Source organism: Eumetopias jubatus, unplaced genomic scaffold (genome assembly GCF_037043125.1).
Source record: "Eumetopias jubatus isolate StellerSeaLion01/CBP00866 unplaced genomic scaffold, mEumJub1_p1.0 scaffold_7, whole genome shotgun sequence".
In the NCBI taxonomy this organism is placed as follows: Eukaryota; Metazoa; Chordata; class Mammalia; order Carnivora; family Otariidae; genus Eumetopias; species Eumetopias jubatus.
The window spans coordinates 24,441,305-24,466,878 of record NW_028274813.1 but is presented as its reverse complement, the minus strand read 5'-3'; the positions used below and the strand labels follow the sequence as shown (position 1 = coordinate 24,466,878).

Genomic DNA, 25,574 nt, shown 5'->3' with positions numbered 1-25,574 from the left:
GGACCCTTGGGTACAAAATCTTTGGCTCCAGTGAGCAGGGGGAGGGAGAGGAAGGGAGATCCCCTCCAGCTTTTCCTGAACAGCCTTAACGGGGATCAGGAAAGATGCCACAGGCCTCATACCTTCCCCTCCCCCACCAGGTTACCAGCATTTACTTACTGCTGCTGCGGTGGGATTTTCATTTCAGCAGCGCCCCCAAATCCATTAATCTCTTTGGATACACTGAGTCCAGGACTGCAATGGTGTTTTATCAGAGGCAGCTTTGATTTTTCAAAGACAGGTGCAAACAAAGATGTGATCTGCTGTAGTTGCCTGCTCTCAAGGCTGAGCGAGGTGCCTGGGAGGAAGGGGCAGTGGGGCTGAAGGGAGGGGACCTGTGGGGGCTGGGCAGGGGGCTGCCCTCTGAGAGCCCAAGAGCCCGGGTTCATCTGCTCCTGCCTCCTGCCCTCTTTAAACGTCCTTGCAGATAAGGCCAGTGGTCCGGGCAGAGCAGACCCTTGGTGAACACCCTGTGAATTAATGGAGAATAAATCAGCCGGCCTCACGCCCTGGGTTAGCCTCTGGGAGGCAGGATTGGGGCAGAGTGTTGGTTTTTTGTTTTCTGTGGACATGCAGGGTCGGGCAGGCCGATATCAGAGTGATTTGGGGAAAACAATAACAGAAATAACAATAATTATAAGCAACTAATCTGTGCCAGACACATGGCACATGTAATCTCTACTCCTTACAGCTGGCCTGCCAAGGGTGAGATGAGAGACCATAACCCCATGATTGGATGAGAAAGCTAAAGCTCAGAGAGGTTGAACAACTTGCCAACCTCACACAGCTAGTGGGGGCAGAGCCAAGCATTTGAACACAGGTCTGCTGGATGTTCTTACTTCTCCACCTTCTCCATCCCCCTCCCAGGGATTGGACTCTGGCTGCATTGGAACCAGCCCCCCCCCTCCCACCCCCCCACCCCCCCCGCCCCCCCGCCGCCCCGAGAGCGACGGCCTCATCAGTAACTCCTTGAAGAAGCGAGTGCAGTGCTGACTAAGAAGCTCTGCCCACCACGCGGGCCCTCACTGAATGCAGCCTTTCTTCCTTGAACTCATGTCAGGCATGTTTTTTTTTTCCATTTCATACAAACACTGTTCCCCTTTTAGAGAGATGAGTAGACAAGCGGTGTGTGAGCCGTACAGAGCACAGCGCCGGGGTGTGGGTGGCCCTCCAGATTGGTGGTTAGTTGATTATTGTTTTCATGATTATTACCATCACTGGACCCTGTCCTTTCCTCCTTTACCTCCTTATATGGTTAGTGTTTACCGACTGCCCAACTGTGTGCCAGATGCTTTCTATACTGTAAGCTTAGGAGGGAGGGCTTAGTGCCTCTATTTGCAGGTGAAGAATTGGAGACCCAGAGAGGGGAGCTCCCAGATCCTGATGGTACACTTCCACCATTTTCATATGCATCTGCTATGTAATCTCCAGCCAGATAAAGATACGAATCGTTTCTAGCCCTCTGGCAGGCTTCCTCACCCCCCCAGAGTTGCCTTTCTGACTGTCGCCAGAGATCACTTCCGTTCACTACTGAACTTCATATAAGCAGAATCCCATGCACCTGTCATCAGTCACCTGTGGGTATTTTCTGGAAGCTGTGTTCTCTTCCATTGGTCTATTGATCCATCCTTGTAATAGCACCACACTGTCTCGATTACATAATTCCTCAGTCCCCCCTGGCCCTGGCTTCTGGGGTTTGTATGACCTGGGAGCCTCTTTGGTATTCTGGGATGTTGTCATTAAATACTGCTGCAGAGACCTCAGGCTGGGCAGTGGGCAGGTGTGGCCTGTGTGCTCTACTGTGCTGTCGCTGACCATCGGTTGGGAGGAGACAGGGGACAGGCCCGACTTTACAGAAACTAATCCGTATGTCTCGTATCAAGCAGCATCAGAGTTGCAGGTCTCACAGAAGACTAGTGGGGCATGAGCGTGTGGGGGTAGGGGTGGGTGGGTGTGGGTGGTGGGGGGTTGGGAATGGGGAAGGGGGATGTACAGGAGACTCCATGTGACTGAAAGTTTCTAACAGACTTCTGAGGTTCTAAAGTCTCCTGAGGACTGTGGGACTCAGAGAGTTGGTCCCTGGAGTGAAGAAGCCCTCCTTAGGACAGGCTGACTGTGAGTGTCCTTGGGGAGGGAAGTATGGGATAGCCAGAAGTGACAAGGGGCAAATATCTCATCCCAAATCCTGGGCGATAGGGTGTTTAGTGGCATCTTGGCTGCCACAGGTGGGTGACTCAGCTTGAAGTTGGGACTCAGGAAGTGGCTGTAAAAGGAGTCGCTTTCCAGGTGGGTGAGGATGGTTCCAGACCCCTCCAACCACTTGTTGAGTCGGCCCCACTCCACTTTGAAGAGGCTCCCCACCGTGCAGCATTCCAGCCTCGCTGGGCCTAGCATGTGAGGGCCTAAAGACCAGTCTAAGTAGCCAGTACCCAAAGACTCAGGGAGAGAAATGCCTGCGTTTCAGCCCCCGTTCTGCCAGTGGCTCGCTCTGTGACCTTGCACAAATCACTCCCCCTCTCTGGGCCTCAGTTTTCTTATTGAAGGCATTGGATTAGCTGGACTCTAAGGGTACGTCCTGCTTGGATATTTTACACAACAGTGATTCTTGGCTTGCTGGGAGCTAAGACTTCAACCATCTATTTCAGAATCTCCAAAGGGAGCTTATTTAATAATGCAGATTCCTGCTGCACCCCAGACTGACTCATCAGAATCTGGAGTGGAAAGGGTTGCAAGAATCTGCGTTTTAACAGGCTCTTCATGTGGTTCAGACACTGACTGGAGTCCAGGAACCACGACCACAAGGCCAGCCTCCAAGCACGGGGCAGCTCTAGCCTGAGTGTGCTCACTCATCCAGGGAGCCTGAGGCCTGGGGGGTGGGCAGCAGCCTGGGGGGGCCCTCTTTTGTTTGAGTCTCTGCACCCAGAAGCTGCATATTACTGAGGGCCTGCCCTGGTGATCATATTTGCCAGTCACATTAAGAGCTAGTGACAGTGACTGTCACTGATTTTATTAAAAGTAAAGGTCGAGCAGGAGCACGCTTTCCTAGGCTGGATGGAGCCTCCTCAAGCCATAGGACGACTGTCGATTGCAGACCTTTTATCGAAGGTTAATTGGATTTCAGTGAGTCTGTGTTTAAGACCCTGCCTGGGCTGAGGCCCAATTGGATTTGTGTGAAATTAGCTAGAAAGAAAGGTGACCAAGTTGGGAGTTTTGGGGAGGTGGGGATGGGGACTGGGGTCTGGTAGGCAGACACCTGCTGTCTATGAAGAGTGGGGGTAGGTGCAGAGACGGGGAGCTTGCGAGAGATGCCTGGGGGCCAGCTAGGGGAAGAGAGCAGGGAGCTCCCAGGGGTCATTGGCTGGACTTTGATTCAGTCCTCTGTCTTTGGGTTGGACCTCATGGTATGTGGTGTGGCCTCCAGAGTCTATCTTTTTACCTCTCCAGAAAGTAGATCTCGCCTTGAGTCAGAGTGGGGGTGGTGGTGGGGTGGGGATCAGGGGTTCAGATCATACTTTGAAAGCCTTCCCACGAATCCTCCTTTTTCAAGACCCCCAACTCTGGTTTTCAGAGGTGTCAGGGGCCTTCGGTTGCTGAGCCTCTGTGGGCTTGGGGCAAACTTCAAGCTCCCCTGTTGCCAGCTTAGGGTCCCTTGTTGTCTTGCTGGCTAAGACAGGTCTCAGTAGCTGTCTGTCCCATGTGTCCGTCCCCCCCCCCCCCCCCCCCCCCCCCCCCGGCAAAGGCAGTCTTGCTCATCTCTTTCTGTCTGCTCTCTCTGTTGTTAGGGGCTCTTTGTATTCTTCTTTTCTTTTAGCCCTCTTCGTGGGGTCGGGGAGGGAGTGGGGTCAGTGCATAGGTTCAGTCTGCCACGGTTAGCCAGAAGCCCTTGCCATGCTTCTTCACTTCATCCATTCCAGGTCATTCTGGGAGCCGCGGAAGGGTCTCAAATGTATCTTTCAGCAGATGTTTGTCACACACCTACTGTGTGCAGGCACTGCATGTAAGTGCTGTACCAGAGGGATGCACAGAGCATGGCAGAAGGGGAGGCTGAGTGCTGTGGCGGGAGGGGCAGAGGGTTTCAAAGTTTGGGTGCCCTGGGGTTATGCCTGGCTCTACCATTTGCTGGCCAGGCTCCCTTGGGTAAGTTACTTGAACTCTGAGTGATTGTCCACATCTGTGCAGTTGGAGTCCCAACAATACTGACTTCATAGGGTCGTTGTGTAGACTGTAGGCTGTGAAGTTGTGTAAGATCATGTATTTAATTAATTAATTTTATTTTATTTTTTAGGTTATTTATTTATTTGAGAGAGAGAGAGCCCAAACAGGGGGAGGGACAGAGGGAGTGGGAGAAGCAGACTCCCCGCTGAGCAGGGAGCCCGATGCGGGGCTTGATCCCAGGACCCTGGGATCATGATCTGAGCCAAAGGCAGACGCTTAACTGACTGAGCCACCCAGGAGGCCCTTTGTGAGATCATGTATAATTCATGATGTTGTTATTCACAGAGGCATGTCTTCCTGAGACTCTTTGCCCCCTTCCTTTCCACCTACCTCTGTTGTCGTGGGTACATAAACTTGGAAAATAAGCAGCAGTCATCGATTGAGCAAATGGTGACCTCCCCCATCTGTAAAGGCCATGCTGCAGTTAGGCCCCAGTCTCCCTGTGTTGAATACCACACTTATTTTTCCTCGGCGTTGTCTCCCACTTCATGGGCCTCTGGCTCTGTGGTAGAAAGTGCCCAGAGGACCAGGGGAGCGAAGCTGAAGAGGCACGAAGGATCCTGCTTACGGAAATCACTAGAAACAAAACATCTCCTTCCATTGTCCTCATATAGAACTCCATAACGTGTCAGACCAAATCTTGAGAAGTGTGGGGATGTTCGAGAGATCTCGGTGCACAAGATGGGTTCTTGGAGATTCTTTCCCCAACAGCAGGGGTGTTAGGAGCGGAGTCAGCCTTCCTGGACTCTGGTACTGGCTCTGCAACTTATGAACCAGTCACTCTGGAAGCCCCAGCTGCCTGTTATAAAGTGGGGGGCAGGAGAAAACCCTATAGCATTGTTTGATGATTGAAACATGAAGCGTTTGGTGCAGTGGCCCCAGGACATGCTCAACTCCAAGTTGTTATTACATTGGAATTCCAGCCCTCAGGGCCCCTTGCCAGAAAGAGGAAATGTGTAGGGAAGAAACCCTTTCCACATTTCTTATATTGACCCAGGTCAGGTGGGAGGATGGGGAAGTATTTCTCTGGAGTGCGTTGTTGCCCAAGGCAGGGGATGTCAAGTGTTGACAGCTCTTCCTTCACTGTGTCTTCAATAGTCATGGCTCTTAGGACCCAATCCCTTTGGTCACTGAGACCCTTTGAATCTGTCTGGCCAGGAGACCTGAGGAGGCCTTATTGGCCTTGGGGATAGCCTACGTCCTGGCTCTCGGGTGATGTCCACTGTAAGCCTAACCCAGAGAAGCTTTCGCCAAGCTCCAAAATTAGAGTAACCCCCCGGCTTCCTATAATTAACCCACTCGCCACGTCTCCCAGCACTGTGTGTGGTTGAAGAGGTTCCCCACGCCTTCACATTCAGGAATTTCATCTCTGGGCTGGCTAGTTCAAGATTGACGCTGTCCATGATTTGGCCTCGCTGGGCAGCAGCAAGTAATCTGAGGTTCATGTATTCCCAGGGAAGTTCCCTGGGGTGGGGTGAGGGCCGAGAATAAAATCCTGGTCCTTTAGGCTGTGGTGCTTCAAGAAGCCTGGCCATAAACTGACGGAAAAACAAGGAGAATTTGAATTATTAACCTCTTTATACTTAACATCAGGCTACTCACGTGATTATTAATATCCTGCAACACCAACCTCCTATTTCTTTGAGAGATCTTGGCCTTGCTTGCACGACACCCCCCAAGAACATAAATAGACTTTCCCTTGGGGGTGGGAATAAATTAATCCATGCAATTATAGAATAATTAAAGCACTTTCAGCCAATTCAAGTTTTGAGAAAAATCCAAAAATAACTCCTTGATTTAAATATTATTTACTAAATTAATTCTTTACTCAACCTTTTTATAGATACTTTTTTTTTTTTTTTTGGTACCTCCTCACTGTCAGGGAATAAAGGCATTGCGTATTTACTAAAGTCACTTACATGAATGGCACGTTCTTTTTACATAGAACAACGAAAAGACTTGTCAGTGACTTTTTTTCTAAAAAGAGCTATACTATGGTGTTAGTTAACAATGAGTTTTTTGGTTAGAGAAGCAGTCCTAGATTTCCCTCTGAGACTCTTTTGGAGAATCCAAATGGAATGCCTTCTTGGATGCCCCGCGGACCTTCAGAGGGTTTCACCTCAGCCCTCGCCTCCAGGCAGGAGCTTCCCCGTCAATGCAGAGGCAGGAGAGAGCAGGTGATTGACAGCTTGTTCACTGGACCCAGGCCACCTGGGTTTGGAGCCCGGTTTCACTCACTGCTAGCTGGGTGACCAAGCTTCTTTGCCTTTTTCCATTTCTTGCTTCGGCTGTCTACTGCAGAGGATGGCTGTGAGTCCGTGGCAAGCGTCCAGAATGGTGTTTGGCCCAGAGTGTTGGCTAATACCATTCTAAGATGGTGGCATTCCCCTGTCTTAGTGCAGATGCTACTGTCACAGGGCAAGGGACAGCTTTAGAGGAACAGAACAGACAGTTTCCCAAAGAAGACATACAAGGAGCCAACAGGTACATGAAAAGCTGCTCAGCATCACGCATTGTTAGTGAAATACAAATCTAAACCCCAAGGAGATATCACCTCACCCCTGTTAGAATGGTCCTCAGGAAGCTAAGAGAGAAAAGTGTTGGTGAGGACGTGGAAAAAAGAGAATGCTCGTACATTCTTGGTGGGAAGGCAAACTGATGCAGCCACTGCGGAAAGTACTGTGAAGGTTCCTCCAAAAATTACAAACGGTACTACCATATGAGTCAGCAGTTCATTCTGGGTGTATATCTGAAGGTAATGGCATCAGTATCTGGTAGAGATATTTGCATCCCCATGTTCATTACCGTATTTACAATTGTTTGCTCTTAATCACGAGACATAGCTAAACTATTATGGCAAGGGGCTGGGAAAGAGGGTTGTGTGCCCAGTGATGGCCTTGGGTTTCTTATGGGATCCTCGGGGTCTCCGTGAGTAGGAGGGGGCTGGCTGCCTTCTCTGGGCAGATTGGTGCCCAGAAACTATTTACTGCAACTCTGACAGATGTGAAGAAAAATTACCCAAAATTTAGAAATTAAGGCCAAGAGTGTGCGGTGTATCCTTTCAAAGTCATTCTTGGGCATTGTTCAGGCAGTGCACCGAGGGCTTTTTAATATCTAGGGGAATGTACTTGTGTTTGACTCTGCTATTGACAATTCATTAAGGGCTCAGACTGAAGTCATACGTCAACCTGTAGATCTTATCTGGTAGAGATGCAAATAATTTCTGCCCGGTAGAAAAGATAACCTCAAAGGTTATGATTTCCTTATTGCTCTGTAGGACAATAACCAGTTTTATATCGAATCCAGGAATCTTAGTCTCTTATTCCTGTTTAAATTCCCATAAATAAAGAGTCCCTCAAAATTCTCTGAACCAGCTCTCCCTTCTTATTTGCTCCTTTATTGGTAAATTAAACAATCTTTGACATGTGTTTATTCTGTATTTTTATGAGTTATGTTTTTAACTTTTTGAAAATTATACTTTGATGAAAGTGATAATGGGTACATTTTTTCCCCAAGTTTTAAATAATAAGCTACCACATTACAACAAACACATTTGTGTCTTATATAGTAATATAAGCAACTTATAGTATATAGTATATAGTATAGTATATAATATATAGCATATAGTATATAAAGTGCTTTCTCAGATGTGGTCACATTTTGACCTTGAATGTTGAGGTTACCTTGTGAGGAAGTAGAGCAGATGGAATTAATCCCTTAGCTGTTAAGGGAACTTAGACCCAGACTGAGAAGGGAGGTGACTTGTCCCCCAGATCAGGCATGTCCTAGGTGGCCATACCAAGATGGCACCAGAGTGAAGCTGGTGGCCTACGCTGGTTTTCTGTCTTGTCTGTGCCTTCCATATCTATCTATGTTGGTGAAATCTGGTTAAAGTGAACATCAGGAACAGCTCCCAAATTGTAAGACACGCAAGTAGGAGCAGCTGGATGGGGTGTTGAAATGGGGAGGGCCGCTTGATGGCTTTGCTTGTGTATATATGAGCTATATAGTTGGCAGCCCCTCTTCCTCCTCTAGTAGCAGCTCACTCCTCGTGGGCAAGGGCTCCCCCATCCTGAGTCCCCAGACCCTTAGGGGTCATCTTTCAATGTAGTAATAGGGGGCCCAGAGCGATTAGCAGTATTTCAGAAAGCTCAGAGGAGATCATACATCTCCCTATGACAGGTCTGCCCAGACTAAATGAAATGTCATTTCTCTGCTGTTGGCTGGCATTCTGTCAGCTCAGTCTGGCTGTACTGCTTATCTTGGGCTGATCAGGAGCCCTGATTGGACCTTATATGCGTCCTTGACAAATAAAAATGAATTATTACTTAATAAATGCAATTGGTTTGGCAAATGCAGCCTTTCGGAGCATGGCTCCATGGAGCTCCGAAGAGCCTAACAAAAGGGCTTCTCAGAAGGGGACTTGCTGGCTCAGCCAGGACCAACTCTAGCTGGGCCCCTCTCCGAGGAAACAGAAAATGGTGGCCCTGGGGCTGCTGACATCTCAGTCCGAGGCTAAGAACTCGACCTGGGGCGAGGTCCTCCAAGTGCCCGCAGAGTACTGGGCATTCATTTCACCTAGTGCAACATCGGATATGTGTCAGGACTCAGACAACCTCTTTACTGAAGCTGAGAGAAGCAACTTGTTAAGGTCACACAGTTCACTTGGCAAGTGCAGAGGTTGGTGTGAGCCTGTAGGTAGTGTGGCTGCTAGGAGGTGGTGGGGTCATACCTAGCTTGAATCCTGGCTCTACCTCTGGGTAGCCCTGTGGCTCTGTGTAAGTTGAACCTCGAGGAATGACAGCTCCTTATCTGCAAAATGGGGATCGTAATTGTACCTACTTTTAAAGCTGACATAAGGATGTCAGCTATTGCTATAGTAAGGTTATTCTTGAAGATTTATTTTGGGACCAATTGTAATTGATTGGGATTCAGAAGAGATTCATGGGGTTAGGATAAGCATCAAGACAGGAACCACAGCATCTCAAAAAAACACAGGGTCTCATTCATGTTGAAGGTAGAGTCCTATATTCACGTTTGGCCTGTTATAGTTAAGTGGATGCGTCATAGAGCCAGTTGATGGTATGTAAATTATACCTCAGTAAAGCAATTTAACAAAACAGAACCAGTCTCTGCCATCTTGGGAGCTTAAAATAGTGGGCTACATGGTCATTAACAAATAATGATACAAATAATGTCCTAGTACCATGAAAGAAAAGTACAGAGTTCGATGAGAGCTTGTGGCAGGAGAACCTCATCTAGGCCAGGAGGTCAAGGAAGGCTTCTCCAGAGAGGTGATGCTGAGCTGGGATGGGAAGGAAGAGAGGGGTAAACTAGGTGAAGTGAAGATGGGAGGAAGGCTCTTGGGAGAGGGACGATCATGTGCAAAGGCCCTGAGGTAGGAAAGCACAGGGCCATTGGAGAAGAGAAAGAGAGCAGAGGTGGCTTTAGCATCACTGTGGCATGAGATGAGATGAGGCGGGGAGGCTGGTCCTGGTTGTGCAGGGCTTTGTAGACCAAGCAAACACCCTACTCCTCTGTTCCCCCACCATCCATGGGCCCCAGCTCCTCTCCTCTGGCTGGGATATGTTTGCTAGTGACCATGGGGTCCATCAGGGACTGAGAGCAGTGTCAAGGGCAGAGTGGGTCCTGGGGATCAGCTTTGTGAGTCGAGTATCTCTTTGTCCTCTGGAAACCCATTGGCAGGCCATCTGTGGGCCCAGGTCTGGCACTATTCAGCAGCTGTTCCCTAGCTGGGAAGAGGCTTTTAGCTTTAATAAAAAGGGAGTAGAGATAAGAAGACCGCCTCGACAGGGAGGGCAGCAGTGACAGGATGATTTAAATGGCCTCTCCAGTGTCATTTCTTCTGTGCAGACCTCATAAATCAGATTAACACTGGGCTCTGGCGGGGAGGTGCGAAGGGAGGTGCGAGGGAGAGGGGAGCAGGGCTTGTGACTCTGGGTCCTCCTGGGACTGTCTTGGAGCTGGTGGGACAGCCCTAGGGGGTGCCAGGGTCACGTATCCCTCACCCATAGCCATCCAGCTTTGCTCTTGGGAGAAGGGGAATTTGGGATGATCCCACCCCGGCTTTCCAGCCCATCTTCAGCTTTGGGGAGAAAATGAAGAGATTGAGAAGAGAATAGGGAAGAGAAGGATCGGGAAAGAGTGGAGGTCGGGGGTTGGGGTGGTATTTACAGCCTTCGGAAATGCTAGAAGCGGTGGTTCTACCTTGCTGTGTATTACGATCACCTTGGGAACTTGATGACAGATGCTGATGTCTGGGGCCCACCTCCAACACTTCTGAGTTCTAGGTGATTCTACATGCCACTGAAGTTGAGAAGAACAGGGTTAGCACTGAACTTCTGTCTTAAACTCAAGAACTGTATGATCACAGGCCATCACTCCTGCCATGACTGCCCAGGCCCACCTGGTGCCTCTGGCCTGCCTCTTGAAAGTGACCGGATTCAGGGGCCAGAGTCGAAGTCTCCAAGACAGGTGTTAAGGTGGCATAACTCCCACCCACATCCTTTCTCTTTCAGATCTCGCGCCACCTGGGCAAGATGTACAGTGAGATGATTTTTGTCAATGGCTTCGTGCACTGCGACCCGCACCCCGGCAACGTGCTGGTGCGGAAGCGCCCGGACACAGGGAAGGCGGAGATCATCCTGCTGGACCACGGGCTCTACCAGGTAGGGGAGGCCGTTCCCACCCAGCCAGCCCAGGGGCTGTGGGTCTGCCTGGGATCAGAGCTCGCTCCACTCCCCGATCGGCCTCACACATGGGAAGCAGATAGCCGGGGTGGATGGGGAGGCCCTGCCCTGCCCTGCCCCTAGAGCCGTCATTTTGTGCAAGTCCCATCATACGAGTTCTCTCCAGTCAAATGAGGTCGGTAACACCTCATTCACGGGCTGCTGTGGGGAGTAGACGGGGATGTGCCTGGGTCCGTGCAGGTGCTTTGTCAGCTGTGAACACTGTACTTCCCCGGGAAGCCCAGGTCAGCCCACTGTGAAGTAAGCTGCCCCTCGATGAGGTGGGACTTCAGGGGAAGGGGGTCACTCAGCCCCAGGGAGGAGGTAATATGCAGTGGGAAAGGGGACCCGAAGCTGATAGGGGCTGGATGGGCCCAGCCTCTGTCCTCTGGAACTTGAGACTCATCTGGTTCAGATGAGCCATGAGCTTCTGCTTGGAAGTTGCAAAGTTCACTGCCAATGCCAGAATCCAGGGTCTGTCTTGAGTCCATGGCAGAGGGTTCTGGACAGGTTTCCCCAATGGTCTCCTGCTCCTCCTCTCAGAGTCCTGATCTCACCTCCCAAAATCTTGGCCTCTTTTGAAAGGCTCAGTGACATTGGGTACATTAGTTTAAGGTAGGCTAGCTGCTGTCACACAACCCCACACGCATGATGGCCCAGACACAACAGATGTCTAATTGCTCCTCCACATACCTGTCCCGGGTAGGTGGAGGTGTCTGAAGGCAGGGGCTGACCGAGGCTCTGCCCCCCCAGGCTTCCCTGGGGGTGGTCTCCTCATCTTCCAGCAGTGGGGGTGAGGGCTTGGAGGAGCATGCATGGGAAGGTTTTCAGGAGCTGAACATGGAACTTCTGCCACATTGCATCGGTCGGAGCTCAGGCAGAGGGCTGCATCTAACTAGGAGGGAGGCGGGGAATGTGATTTTGATGGGCAATTAGTGACCTTGGCCACTCAGGACCAAGGCCAGCCAGATGGTAGCTTTCACGTTGGACCCTTGGGGATGGCTGAACTTTGGGGGAGAAGCGGATGATGCACAGGAGCTCCAGTATTCATCAGTCCCCCTTCGCAGTGTCCACCAGCCAGGGGCTAGGTCTTCCATGGGGAAAGGAGGCTCAGGTTCTGCCACATGGTCCCCCACCTCAGGTGCTCACAGACGACTTCCGCCTGGATTACTGCCACCTCTGGCAGTCGCTGATCTGGACTGACATGAAGAAGGTGAAGAAGTACAGCCAGCGCCTGGGAGCCGGGGAGCTCTACCCCTTGTTTGCCTGCATGCTGACTGCCCGGTCTTGGGACTCGGTCAACAGGGGCATTGGCCAAGCTCCGGTCACCGCCACAGAGGTAGGTGGTCCCCTCCTGGCCTTGCCTTCTCCTGAATGTGGGGGGTGGGGCCACAGGTGGCCTTTGGACCCCTTCCAGCCCCCAGTTCTCCTCCAGGATTTTCGGGAATCCCCAGGGACTGTCTCATCAGTAAGTCTGGTTCCACTTGTGCCCCTCACAAGCTTCCTATATGTCTCCCTACGGGGTGGGGGGCACCTCAGTTCTTCATGCAGCACTGAGGCAGGTCTGAGCACACACAGGTCCCATTGTCCTCCACGAGTGTGTGGCTGTTAAAACAGCTTTTTTGGGTCTCTCTTTGTTGTTCATTTCTCCATTGGATCTAGATGAGAATCCCATGGAGCCTGGGCTGAGACTGGTCCTAGCAGCCCCTCCTCCCTGTACTCCTAGCTACCTCCTTCCCAGACTCCTCATTCTCTCATGGAATTGGCTTCTGTCTTCCCAGTCTGTCAGTTGGCCAGACCCGTGCAGACTTGCCCATAGCCACGTGGGGACCGCTTGGACTCTGCCGAGGTCCCTGCTCACCACAAGGGACAGGTCCCACTTGTGCAACCAGACAGACCTTGGGTGGTTCTCCTCCCCTCTCAGAGCCCCATGGTCCTCCCCTGGAAGCTGCCTTATAATTGGATGGAATCTTAAATGATGGAACGGCTGGATGGAATCTTAAATGATGTCACCAAAAAGGCCACCTCTAGCCATCTCTTGGCTCTGCTTTCCTGCAAATTGACCTCATTCCCCAGCAAGCTTGGTGGCAGTGATGACCGCCAGCAGCCCCAGGCTTGCATGGCTTTAAAGAGAGACCATCTCCCTTCTTCGTAAAATAGGGATGATAATTTCTGTTTTATTGATAATGTGTGGAAAGTGCCTCCCCATGGTTCCTGAAACTTGTTCATCAAACAAACATTCGTTTTTGCTGGAACTGAGACTAGGTGCTGGGGATCCAATGATCAACAGACAGGCCTTCCATGTGATCTGCTCTGTGGTTGAGGGAGACAGACAGTAGACAAGTGAGCAAACAGGTAAATGGAATACTTGCAGGTTGCAGACACTGGAGGCAACAGGCAGGGTGAGTAATGGGGGTGCTGTAGATTGGGTGCTCAGAGATATGCTGAGCATTCTGGAGGACAAGGAAGGCAGCACAGGCAGAGCTTGGAGAGAGCATTCCAGGTGAGGGCATGCGATGCGCCAGGGCAGGGAGAGGAAGTGTTGGCACGGTCTGGAGTGTGGCGAGGTGGGTGCTGGAATGAGAAGAATTTGGGGTGCTGGGCAGAGGGAGCTTCACACGGGGCCTCATAAGCCATGGGAAGAAGTTTGGATTAGTTCTCAACAAAGCAAAGCCTTTGACAGGTTTCAATCAGGAGAAGAATGTGCTCAGAGTTGTTATTTTAAGTATCTGGAGGGAACAAGATGAGCAATGGGGCAGTTGGTCAGGAGGCTGGGAGGTGATGGGGGCGCAGACCACGCTAAAGGCAGTGGAGGTGGAGGGAAGCAGAAGAGCCAAGGTGAACTTTGGATGTAAGACTGAGAGGCCTTTCTGTCGACTTGGGTGTGGAGAGGAGGCAGAGGGAGGAGTCAAAGTTGCAACACAGTTTTTTGGGGTAGGTTATAGGGTAGGGGGAGCTACTTCCTGACATAGGGAAGACTTTGGGAAGGACCTAGTTGGGGATCGGGAGGCAGAAGTTAGAGCATTCACATAGAGGCATCGTGGGCAGTCAAGCTTGGAGCTCAGCAAGCAAAAGATATAAATTTGGAGGTTTTCAGCGTGTACATGGTATTTAAAGCCTCAGGGATGGACGAGATCATATGGTGCACAGTAGGTACTTCGTATATGATATGTGTTTTCATTAACTGAGTTAGAATTTTATTTTGTGTTCTTATTCACTTATAAAGACCCAGCATAAATGCTGCTGTCTTAGTCTGCCAGGGTTGCTGTAATAGAACACCACCGACGAGGTGGCTTGTACAACAGAAATCTATTTTCTCATGGTTCTGGAGGCTGGAAGTCCAAGATCAAGTTATCGGCAGGTTGATTTCTGGTGCAGCCTCTCTCCCTGACTTGCAGACGGCTGCCTTCTTGCTGTGTCCTCACATGGCCTTTCTTCTGTGTGGACACACTCCTGGTGTCTCTTCCTCTCCTCCTAAGGACATCAGTCCTGTTGGGTTAGGGCCCCACCTTTATGAAGTCACTTAACTTTGATTACCCCTTTAGAGGCACACTGGGGTTAGGCCTGCAACATAGTGATTTGAGAGGGACACAGTTTGGTCCATAGGCCAGCCAGGAAGCCTCTTCTCATCACCTTTGCTGAAAGTGGCCCCTTAACACTTGTCTCACTCATGTGCGTGCACCGTAAACTCTCTCGAAGAGTAGCCTTTTGCATACTTGTATGAATTCTCCAACTAGTTGGTGAGTACCTGGAAGGCAAGGATACTGTCTTGTATATCTTTTTATAAGGTCCTGGGACTACATCTAATAGAGGGATATTCAAGTTGGTTCTGGAGACATGGACTCTAGTTGCTCACTTTGGGCAAAAAGCCCTGATGTCCAGAGGTGGGAATTAGGGGCCTTTTCTTCTCATATATTGTTTCTTAAAAACAGGAAAACCTTTCCCAGAAGTCCCCCGACAGATCCCCCTTGGTCTCATTGGCCAGAATTGTGTCTCATATCCATGCCTGAGCCAATCACTTGGCAGAGGCCTCGTGCTCAGAGCCGACAATGGCTGAGATCAATCAAGATCCCCCCTGGGGCTAGGGAGGGGCTCTGCCTCCCTGAAGAGCACAGCCCCAAGGGGTCAAGTGAAAAAAATGTAGCTCTTTTGAGAAAGGAGAATGGGGAATGGCTGTTGGGCAGGCACCCAGCGGGGTCTGCTGTAGATAGTCACCAGCAGGATAGTCCAAGCTTGAAGAGATATCCCCAGAGCGAGTCAGGGTGTGTGCAGGTGCCTCTCTTTGCTTGAGAGGAGCCAAGAGGGACTGTCTCCAGGCCAGTCTGAACTTTGCTGAGGGGGAGTCCCTGTGGTGAGCAAGACCTTGATCTGGCCTTAGCCCTCAGGCAGGATGACCCACGGCTGTGGGGGGAGGCAGCGAGGAGACAGCCAGCCTCAGTGTCTGGCTTCGTTTTGAGATGTTCCAGTCTGATAGCTCCTGCCTGAGGGACATTTTGAGTTTCACAGCGACTCAGTTATCAGCAGCACACACATGTTCCAGAAAGGGCTGAGAGTCCTGCTTGTGCACAGAAGGTGGCCATGTGGGGAAGCCTTTGGCAGCACAGCCGGGCCCCTCCTTGTGACTTTGATTAGCACCAAGCGTCTCCCCATTCCTTATCTCTGCTGACCCTTTTGGTCCAGCTGGGATGTGGGCATGGAGGGTATGAGCATTTCCACTTTTTAGGTGAGGACACTGGGTTAGAAGAGATGAAAGGACTTACCCAGGGTCACAGTCCTGCTGGGAGGTGAGAGGCAGTAGAGCCTCGTGGTGAGGACATGGGCTCGGGAGCTGGACTGTAGGGGTTCAAATCCCAACTCACCACTTACTAGCTGTGGCCCCTGTGCGGGGTGCCTAACTTCTCAGTGCCTCGGTTTCCTCCTCTCAAATGGGGGTGATACACTTGCCTGAAAGGGTTGTCATGAGGATCAAATGAGTTAATGCCTGCAAGCATTTTCTCTGGGGACTGAGAAGAGGTCAGAGGTGTACTGTCGTGCTCAGGGATCTGGCTGGGGGCCGTTGTTTGCCCAGAGCCATGCGGAGTTCAGGGACAGGGAAGGGTGGGAGGCCAGACTTCATACTCAGACACCAGGGTGGGGTAAGGGCTACCCCTGGCTCCTGCTCTTTGGGCTTTGGGACCTCCAGGACTGGGCTGGCTGAGACTGGCTCAGCATGGAGGTCAGTGATGGGCAGTGGCTGTGTGGGCAGCAGGGGCTCTGGGTAGGTCTGGTGGGCTGCAGAGTCAGGTAGGATATAGAGCAGGACTTTAGAGTTGGGTTGGGGCCAGGAGCTCAGATCTATGAACTGTACCAGCCTGAGCTTGGCTGAAGGGATGGGGGACATGACACAGAAGGTACCAGCTTCCAGGGCTCCTTCTAAGCCTGGCCTGAAATTGGTGGCAAGTGGGAAAAAGCTTTGGGGAGTAACACACAGGTGAACCCCTGGGCTGAGAGGCTGGCTAAGTCCAGCCTCATCTAGGGATTGGTGAGGAAGCAGACTTCCTGCCCCAGTCAGTACAGGCTTGTAGGCTTGAAGGATGGGTATTGGTGACCTGTGGGGAGCCAGGGATGGCAGAGGCCCCTGATGATGTGTTCTTGTACTGCATCCAGTGCTTGGCCAGAAGTTGGGGTGAGATATCTCATCCACGTCTTGTTGGACTACGAAGCCCCTTGTGCTGAGCTTCCCCCTGGGGAGGTTCCTAGTGGTGCTGAGGCAGCCATGCTAGGAGCTCCCTCCTGGAACTTCCTTGCAGCCCCTCAGCCACCAGCTGCCCTGACACCTACCACCCTGGGCCCCACTCTCCACACCAGCTCCCCACATCTGTCTCCCTGTTGCTGCTTCAGGACGCAGAGATCCGCGACAATGCAGCCAGCTACCTCCCCCAGATCAGCCAGCTCCTCAACCATGTGCCTCGCCAGATGCTGCTCATCTTCAAGACCAACGACCTGCTCCGTGGCATTGAGGTCGCCCTGGGCACCCGTGCCAGGGCCAGCTCCTTCCTCAGCATGTCACGTTGCTGCATCAGAGCGCTGGCTGCGTGAGTGCAGGCTTCGGCCTCTCCTCCCCTCCCAGCTCTCTGGCCTGCCCCAGGGCAGGGGGTGGGGGGTGTACTGTTGGCCTCCACTTTCTCCCACCAGTCCCCAGGGCCCTGTCTGAGCTCCCCAGTCTCCAGCTCTCCTTGGAGGAAGAGTTCGGGGCAGGAAATGACTCCAGCGAATTCCCCGGTTCCGGGTGGTATGTTTGAGTGGTCCAGAGAGCCACCTGTACTTTGTCAAATTGGTGGGTTCTAGGACGTCACCCTCCTAGTTAAGCTTTCCAGGTGATTCTTACCCTCAGTAAATTTTGAAATGTTTTCTGAGAGTCTCAGTCCCACCCAAGTATCCCCTGGACTTGGAATCAGGACACCCTGATGTGCATCCCATCTCTAACTGGTCCCAGGACCTGTCTCCCCAGCATTGGCTAGGCAGCAAAGCCAGTGTTCTTTCCCTGCAGGTGTGGCCATGACTCGGGAGTGTTGCCAGCAGGCTCACTGGGGATCTCAGATCTTTTCAGATGCCTCAGTACCCTTGGAGTGTTGGTGAAGGGAGGGAAGGTGCTTCCTCAGGGAGATATTGCTAGAGAAGCGAGGGTTCTAGGCCCTTCTTCCTGAGTGTGCAGATACATGGGAAGAGCCATGCTCTGGCTGAATTTTCTCATCTGAGAGGGGAGCCCAAGGCTGGGGTCAACTCCCATCCATCCTATGCAGGGAGTGGGTCATTCTGGCAAAGTGTCTGGTGAAGGGAGCGTTGGCCATGTATATCATGCACCCATGATCAAATATTAGATTAGATTAGAATTAGATTATAGCAAAATAGACTGCACACAGTTAGGGCTGAACATGATTTATTCTTCCTTTGAGCGTTCTGGAAACCAAGTCTTGAATGGGTCATTACCATAAACACCAGTTTCCATCCCGTCCTCTTGTTAGTGCAGAAGGGATTGAGCTGTGGGCTGACTCCATACTGGGCTCAGCCTCTCAGGACCACCTGACCTAGTTTCCAGGTGATTTAGCCTCAGAAAGTTTGGGAAAGCTTTTATATTTGAGTTTTGGAGGTTCAGGATTGGCATGTATTTACTAAACATATGGAAAAAGGGAAAGGTGGGAATGTTCTGCCTAGTGGGTGGGTCCACTAGGCCTTTGATGCCCAATGAAACAACTGCTTTTGTTTACCCCACTTGATCTGGAAAGCTCCTGTAGAGTATTTGAGTTCTTCTGGTCCCTGGGTGGGCAGTGGCATGATCATGTAACCAGGAGTCATCCACCAGGGCGGGGGTCTGGTGAGTAGGCTAAGCCACGACCTTCCATTGTTCTAAGTGATAATGAGTGCTTCTTGCCCATTTATCTCTGGTTCTCTCCTTCCTTCTTGTCCCTCCTGCAGGCACAAGAAGAAGAACGCCTGCTCGTTCTTCAGAAGGACCCAGATCTCTTTCAGAGAGGCCTTCAACTTATGGCAGATCAACCTTCATGAACTCATTCTGCGTGTGAAGGAGTTGAGGTTGGCCAGCTGGGTCTTGGCCCTGCTTTGCCGGCTGTTGCCCACTTTGTACTGAGCGGACTTGCTGTCCCCTTTCCCTTTCCAGGGTGACTCTGTGGTGGGCAAGTGCACTTTTCACTCCTCATTCTTTTGTCATGTCCCCAGCCAGGTGCCCTGTTTCTGTCACATGGTAGCCTGGAGCTCCACAGTCATTGTCCCTGGCACCATTACACTCCACCTCCAGAATCCCTCTCCTACACCGTAGGCCTTGTCTCATAGGCTGTACAAGCTGCCCTACATGAGAGGTTGCTCTCCTTATCCAGGGAGACAGCATAAACAGTCTGTTTCCCACTCCTGGTGGGCACCACTGGGCTGGATGTCCCTTCATGGGTGCCATGGAGCTGCATGTCCCCCTACTTCCAGTAACCATTCCTACTGTCAGGATGGACCACGAATTCACTGACTTCCTACGTGAATTTCTACATTTAACTTGTGGGAAGTTGGATTTTGTTGGAAGAGCGCACAGTTTCTGAGTTGCTCGGAATGGATTCCCTCTCCTTGCCCTGTCATTCCCAGAGGTGTTGCACCTGAGCAAGGTGACTTGGCATCCAAGGCATGAGTTCCTGGCTGTCCTGGTGACCCCTTTGGTGTTTCAATAAAAACCCCTTCAGGGTCGCAGGGAAGGGCTTTGTTTGTGGGATTTTTATTCTAGATTGGGAGTGAATCCACACTGGCCGTTAGGTAAGAGTGGACCTGGATGCCGTGGGCCACTCTGTTCTACTTGTCATCTTGCCCCTGTCATCCTTCCAGCCTTTCCCTTTGTGACCACTTCCTGCCCCTTGTAGGTGTTTCTTCCTTTCCAAGACTCTGAGACTGTGGTCAAGAACTCAGAGGCTCTGTTGAAGCCTCTGACTTGGGTTTCCCTGGGTTCTCACCACATTCCCTGTGAGCAGGCACCTGCTTCGTTCTACTCATTGCTTCCTGACTTAGCCCTTTGGTTCATCATTTGATGCCCGTCCTGGAGACTGTAGTGTAAGCCTCAGCCACTGTGGCTAGGGTTCCACTCTGAAATCTCCCTGTCACCTATCTGGACTCCATGTTTCCACCTCTTGCCCACCTGCCAGAGTTGCCCGGCCCCCACTCAGTCATCCGCTCCTGTTTCTGGGACCTCCCTGAACTGCTGTAACTCCAGGTCCATTTGGCAGGTCCTACTATTATTGAGCACCTGTGCTCACGGACGGTCATTGTATTTGAGTCTCTCTGATCTTACTTCACTCCATTCACAGGGGCAGGAAACTACTAAATTTGAGTCTCCTCTTCTCTTTATTCATAATACAACAAGCAGATTTTCCACTGACCAGAGATTATTTGCAATCCCTCTATTTCCTGAAAGAATTAATTGTTCTTAGTGACCAGTTGGATGCACCCAGAGACCTGAGAGAATAATCTGCAAGATCTGTTATTAATCATGAGGATGCACGCTGCATATTATATTTTCTGGTGTCTTTTAAAGCCACTGAAGTAAATATAAATGTCCTTTTTGTTCAAGGTAATGGTTACTTGCTTTTCACTTTTAGTTTAATGGTTGGCTGCCTGCTGTCCTGGGATCTAAAACATCAGCATGTTGCCCGTGGGCCCAGCACCCATGACAGTTAACCAGGGAGAGTAAAGAATCTGGGAGAGTTTGGGGGTATAGGGCAACATAAAAGTAGGAGGGAAGTTAGCTGATGATTTTTTTTTTTAAGATTTTATTTATTTATTTGAGAGAGAGAGAATGAGAGACAGAGAGCACGAGAGGGAAGAGGGTCGGGGGAGAGGCAGACTCCCTGCTGAGCAGGGAGCCTGATGCGGGACTTGATCCCAGGACTCCAGGATCATGACCTGAGCCGAAGGCAGTCGCTTAACCAACTGAGCCACCCAGGCGCCCTAGCTGATGATTTTTGAGTGCCTTTTTCGGGGAGAAATCATGCTGGGCTCTTTGTAAAAAAGTTATATCATTGAATTGTTCCATCAGCTCTGTGAGGGGGAAGGGTCTTGAGAGGGAAGGGTCATCTCCATAGAGATAGGAATCAAAGCTCAGAGAGGGTTAGTAACTTTCCTGAGGTCACACAGCTGTTAAGTGGGGGTCCATGCTTTATTTTTTATTCCCCAGTGTTGTAGATCTAGATCACACTCGCTCTTTGGCCTTTCAAACGTGCCCGAATTGAGTCTCAAAAACCCTGATTTCAGAAGGGATTGGGTTTTCCGTGGAGGCAGGGGAGTCCAGCATATGGGCTGGGGCCCAGGGCAGGGTGTAGCCGGACCGCCGTGGCCTGCATGCAGTTCTGACACTGACCATTCCAGAGTTAGTGCCGAGTCCACAGGCTTCAGGGTGTAGTTCCCATAAGACGGTTCTCACGTCAGACACAAGCTGCAGATCACCAGGACACACGCACTTCTGACCAACTGGCTTCAAATGTGGGCATTCCCACACCCCCAGACTCAGTAACTTGCTAGAATGGACTCAGAACTCGGGAAAGCAATGTACTCAGGATTACAGTTTGATCAGGACCAGCCAAATGAAGAGGCACGTGAGGCCAGGTCTAGGAGTACCCTGAATGCAAAGCTTCCATGTCCTCTCCTGTGGCGTCAGGACACACCACCCTCTCGGCATATCAGTGTGTTCACTGAGCTTTAGTGGTCAGGGTTTTTATCAGGATTTCCTTGCGTAGACATGATTGATGGAATCATTGATCACATGATTGAACTCAGTCTCCAGCCTGCCCTTCTCTCTCCTCCTTGCAGAAGGTGGGCTGATATCACCCCCATCCTGGGTCTTCGAGTAAACACTCAGGTGTGATCCGAGGGGTACACCCGGAAAAACAGGAGCATTCCTGTTGCTGAGAAATTCTGAGGAGCTACAGTTACGTCCCAGGAACTGGGGACAAAGACCAGACAGATTCTTTATTGTACAATAACCACTCTGGTGTCTTCTTGTCCTGTGCCCTTGGCCCGAGGTACGTCTTTATGGACTGGCTGCGCGGGCCTGTGCCTTCTGGTTGGCCTGGGTGGAGCCATATCTGGAGCCCAGATTCCCTCCTTGTCTCTGTTCTGTGGGTCAGCAACAGCGTGGCTGAGCTTCTGTGTGGGACCTTGCTCTGATCCCTTCTCTGGCCTCTGGAACTTGCCCTGAACTGATTTCGGTTTGATGCTTCCCAATAAAATCCTGTGATTCCCTCTCCCAGCAGTGACAAAGTGTCACGTCGGGAAGTCACCACCAGCTTACCTTGAAGAGTGTTTTCCCTTTTAACACTTAAATACTTACTCAGTTTAGGTGTGGGTTTCTTTGATTTGGGCAACATGGATATTTTTCCCCTTCCTCTTTTCAGGTGGAGTAGAGAGAAATGTCAACTCTGTGGCCAGGTGGTCTAGAGCTTCTCAGGTGTGTGCTCAGTTCATAGTAAGTTGAGAATCCTGGCTTGTCCTAAGTGCTAAATAAACATGCAAGTATTTAGAATCTCAGAATACTTTTATCTTTAGGGCTGTTGAAATATGTATATTAAGAGCAAACTACACGTTCCACTCCTCCTCTGTTAAGAATATTGCCTGTTTGGTTACCATGTTAATTTTGGCAGAGCTCCGAGCCCATTCTCAGGCCTCCAAGAATGTAAGCAGCCCACAAATGACCTCTCGGAAAGCCAAAGGGGCTCCTAGAGGCACCCCAGCAAATCCCTAGGGGCAGGACTCTTTGGGAGGTTGAGCATTACCCTCCATGTGAGCAATTATGAAAAGAGTTAGCTGGAGCCCTGGAAGGGGCACTTGGGGCTTGCATGGTTTCCAGGTGTAGCCGTGAGGGACTAGGGCTTAAAAGTTGGGAACTGGGGATGGGACGAGACCCTAACAGGCAGGATGAACAAAGCCACAGAGAGTGGCTTGTTCTTCGCAGCCTGACCTTTTGGAGTGGTGGTGTTGGTTGGGCTGGACCAGGAGGACCTGTATTCAGCGAGAGTCCTTGAACGCCAGGTGCCCCGGTGCCGCTGCTGACAGGTAACCCAGGAAGCCCAGTCTCCTAAGCCTGAAATCTGCACACATTTTGGGAAAAGCCCATTTGTTCAGAAAGGCTGCTCTCACTTCTTCTCTTCCCTCCCTCCTTCCTTCCTGTAAAGTAAGGCCTATTACGAAGCTGCCCAGACTAGCTTGGCATGCTCTCTTTTTCTAAAGGAAAGATGAGGGGTGCCTGGGTGGTTCAGTTGGTGAAGCGTCTGCCTTCGGCTCAGGTCATGATCCTGGGGTCCTGGGATCGAGCCCCACGTCGGGCTCCCTGCTCAGTGGGGAGTCTGCTTCTCCCTCTCCCTCTGCCCCTCCCCCTGCCTGTGTTCTCTCTCTTACTCACTCTCTCTCTCTCAAAGAAATAAAATCTTTTAAAAAAATTTAAAATTAAAAAAAGCTCAACCCTCAGCGGAGTAAGATTAAACCTGGGGTTAGCTGTGATGTCCATTTTCCTGTGGTGAGTGCCTCCTCGCCTGCTTTCTCTGGAGGCTGCCTCAGGCCCTGCCATCAGTCCGCTCCCCTCCCAGCCAGGTCACCGTGCCCCTGGCTGGCACTGCCGGGGGCAGAAAACACTGCCCAGTTCTGCTTTTGGCTTAATAGTTGCCTAGTTCCCCTGATGTTTCTTCCTCTTTTCCTTTTTCCCATGTGTGAGGAGGAAGGCCAGGCTCTTAAGGCCAGTAAAGGGATGGGTAGTAAGCCCTTGACCTCTGCCTTTTCAGCTCCCATGTCCTCATCCCCTCTCCCTGAACTTTTGTTCTAGAATAGTGCAAATCACAATTTCACGTAATGATGAATAGCCTGGGCTCTTGTTAGAACACAAGATTCTGATTCTGTGGGTTTGGGTGGGGCCTGAGACTCTGCATTTCTCTCCGGCTCCCAGGGGAATCTATTGCTGCTGGTCCCCAGTCCACACTTTGAGTGGCAAGGACCCAGATAGGTGGCTCTGAAGGTATGGTTCGGGACCAGCAGCATCAGCATAACCTGGGAGCTCGTTAGAAATGCAAATTCTCAGACCCCACTCCAGCGCTGCTGAAACTCTGGGGTGGGGCCCAGCAATCTGTGTTAATCAGCTCTATAGTGAATTCTGACGCCCATGCTCATAGTTGAAATCTCCGGTCTGCTGTTCGCAACCCTACCTGCACATGGGAATCGCCAGGAGAGATTTGAATGCCCGTGATTCTGATTGAAGTGGTTTGAGTGAGGGCCAGGCATTTTAAAATTATTTTGTAAATTGTTTTTAACTTATTATTTTGAAATAACTTTAGATTTACAGTAGAGTTGCAAAGATTGTACCCAGAGGGCGCCCCCATACCCTTCAGCTCACTTTCCTTAATGTTGACAGCTTACATAAACATGGTACCTTTATGAATATTAAGGAAATAACATTAGTACAGTACTGTTAACTAAACTACTCATATTTCACCCATTTCCCTACAAATGTCCTCCCAGTGCTCCCAGATCCAGTCTAAGATATCACATCGCATTCAGTTGTCATGTCTCCTTAGTGTGTTCTGCCACAGTTCCTCAGACTTCCCTTGTTTTTCATGACCTTGATGCTTTGAAAGAGTACTGGTCAGGTAGTTTGTAGAATGTCTCTTGATTTTGGCTTGTCTGATGTTTTCTTGTGATTAGACCGGGGTTATGAGTTTGGGGAAGAATACCACAGAGGTAACGTGCCCGTCCCATTACGTCATATCCAGGGGAACATGATATGGACATGACTCACTGCCTTTGTCTTTAAAGCTCCCCAGCCAGGGTTGGGACCCTGCTTTAGGCTCACACACCTTCCGTGGGTCTTCTAGAGAGGGAAGAGATGCAGCTTATAAACTCCTCCACGGGTGGATAGCAGGCACAGTCTCTTTGAAATTAAGAGAGACCTGGCTGTTTCCAAATAAGAGGGCTCCCAAGGAACTGACAAAATGCAGATATGCCAACACAAGGTCATAAAAACAGCAGTGTAGTGTAGTTTTAACGTTTACATGTACCACACCCTAATTTTTTAAGCATATACCCAGATGGAATGACAAATGGATGTAACATCAGAAGCTTGAACATTGAGCCCCATCTTGCAAAAGATAGGCCTGGTGCTGCGTGTTTTGTTTTCCAGATATATTTGCAGTTCTAGAAACAAGTCACCAGTGGGGCGTTGGCAGGGAGTCCTCTGGTCAGTCACCCCTGAGCAGCGGGCCGGGAACCCTCTGTACCAGCCTGACCTTGCAGCTGTCTCCCAGTGTCCAGAGGGGGTAAATCAGTCTCACCTATGATTATTTTATGAATAATTGTTATTATTAGCCCCCATGGCAGATGCCATTCCCAACCCTGTTAGCTTTTACCTGCCCTCTGAGAGGCTGAAGAGGTGAGATCTTGTTTTCCCAGCCTCCCTTGCAGCCCTAGAGGTGACACATGACATGAGAAATGAAGGGGAATCTCATTGAAGGCTTCTGGGGAGTTTTTCTTTAGATATTGATAAGGGTGTTGTTTTTTATTTTATTTTTTTTAAGATTTTATTTATTTATTTGACAGAGAGAGACACAGTGAAAGAGGGAACACAAGCAGGGGGAGTGGGAGAGGGAGAAGCAGGCTTCCTGCTGAGCAGGGAGCCCGATGCGGGACTCAATCGCAGGACCCCAAGATCATGACCTGAGCCGAAGGCAGACGCTTAACGACTGAGCCACCCGGGCGCCCTGATAAGGGTGTTGTTTTTTTAGTGTTGCCCTTCTCTGCTCCTTCTTGTGGGGCAGGTTGGAATGTGGTTTTGGATATCTGGAACTATAGCAGCCATTTTGTGACTTTGAGGCAGTAAGTACATGACTTTTTATTTGGGCACCTGTCATTTCCTCTGAATGCCAGACAGCCTTCCCAGGCATTTATGGATCTTGGAACAAATGGTGCACAAGCATTGATGGATGTGAGGTAAAGCTTATTGCTCGCATAGTAACTAGCAAAAGGTTTCCCCTGGGAGAAGGCCCAGCTTTGGTCTGGAGTGAAATG

The 25,574-nt window shown here is 50.6% G+C and overlaps 1 protein-coding gene across 5 annotated transcripts in view; it reads left to right on the top strand.

Annotated features, from left to right (window-relative positions):
- Positions 1 to 25,574, top strand: part of ADCK1 (aarF domain containing kinase 1) — a 146,929-nt gene that overhangs the window by 92,684 nt on the left and 28,671 nt on the right. For 3 of the 5 annotated variants that reach the window (XR_015768478.1, XR_015768477.1, XR_015768476.1), the window contains 4 exons: positions 10,794 to 10,943; positions 12,145 to 12,342; positions 16,884 to 17,077; positions 18,459 to 18,575. Coding sequence is in view for 2 of the 5 variants with exons in the window: in XM_028102570.2 (XP_027958371.1) it covers positions 10,794 to 10,943; positions 12,145 to 12,342; positions 16,884 to 17,077; positions 18,459 to 18,630 (714 nt within the window). In the remaining 3 variants the exon portion in view is untranslated. Of the gene's footprint in view, positions 1 to 10,793; positions 10,944 to 12,144; positions 12,343 to 16,883; positions 17,078 to 18,458; positions 20,326 to 25,574 lie in introns of those variants that run through there. The other 2 variants (XM_028102570.2, XM_028102543.2) reach the window with 2 other exon arrangements.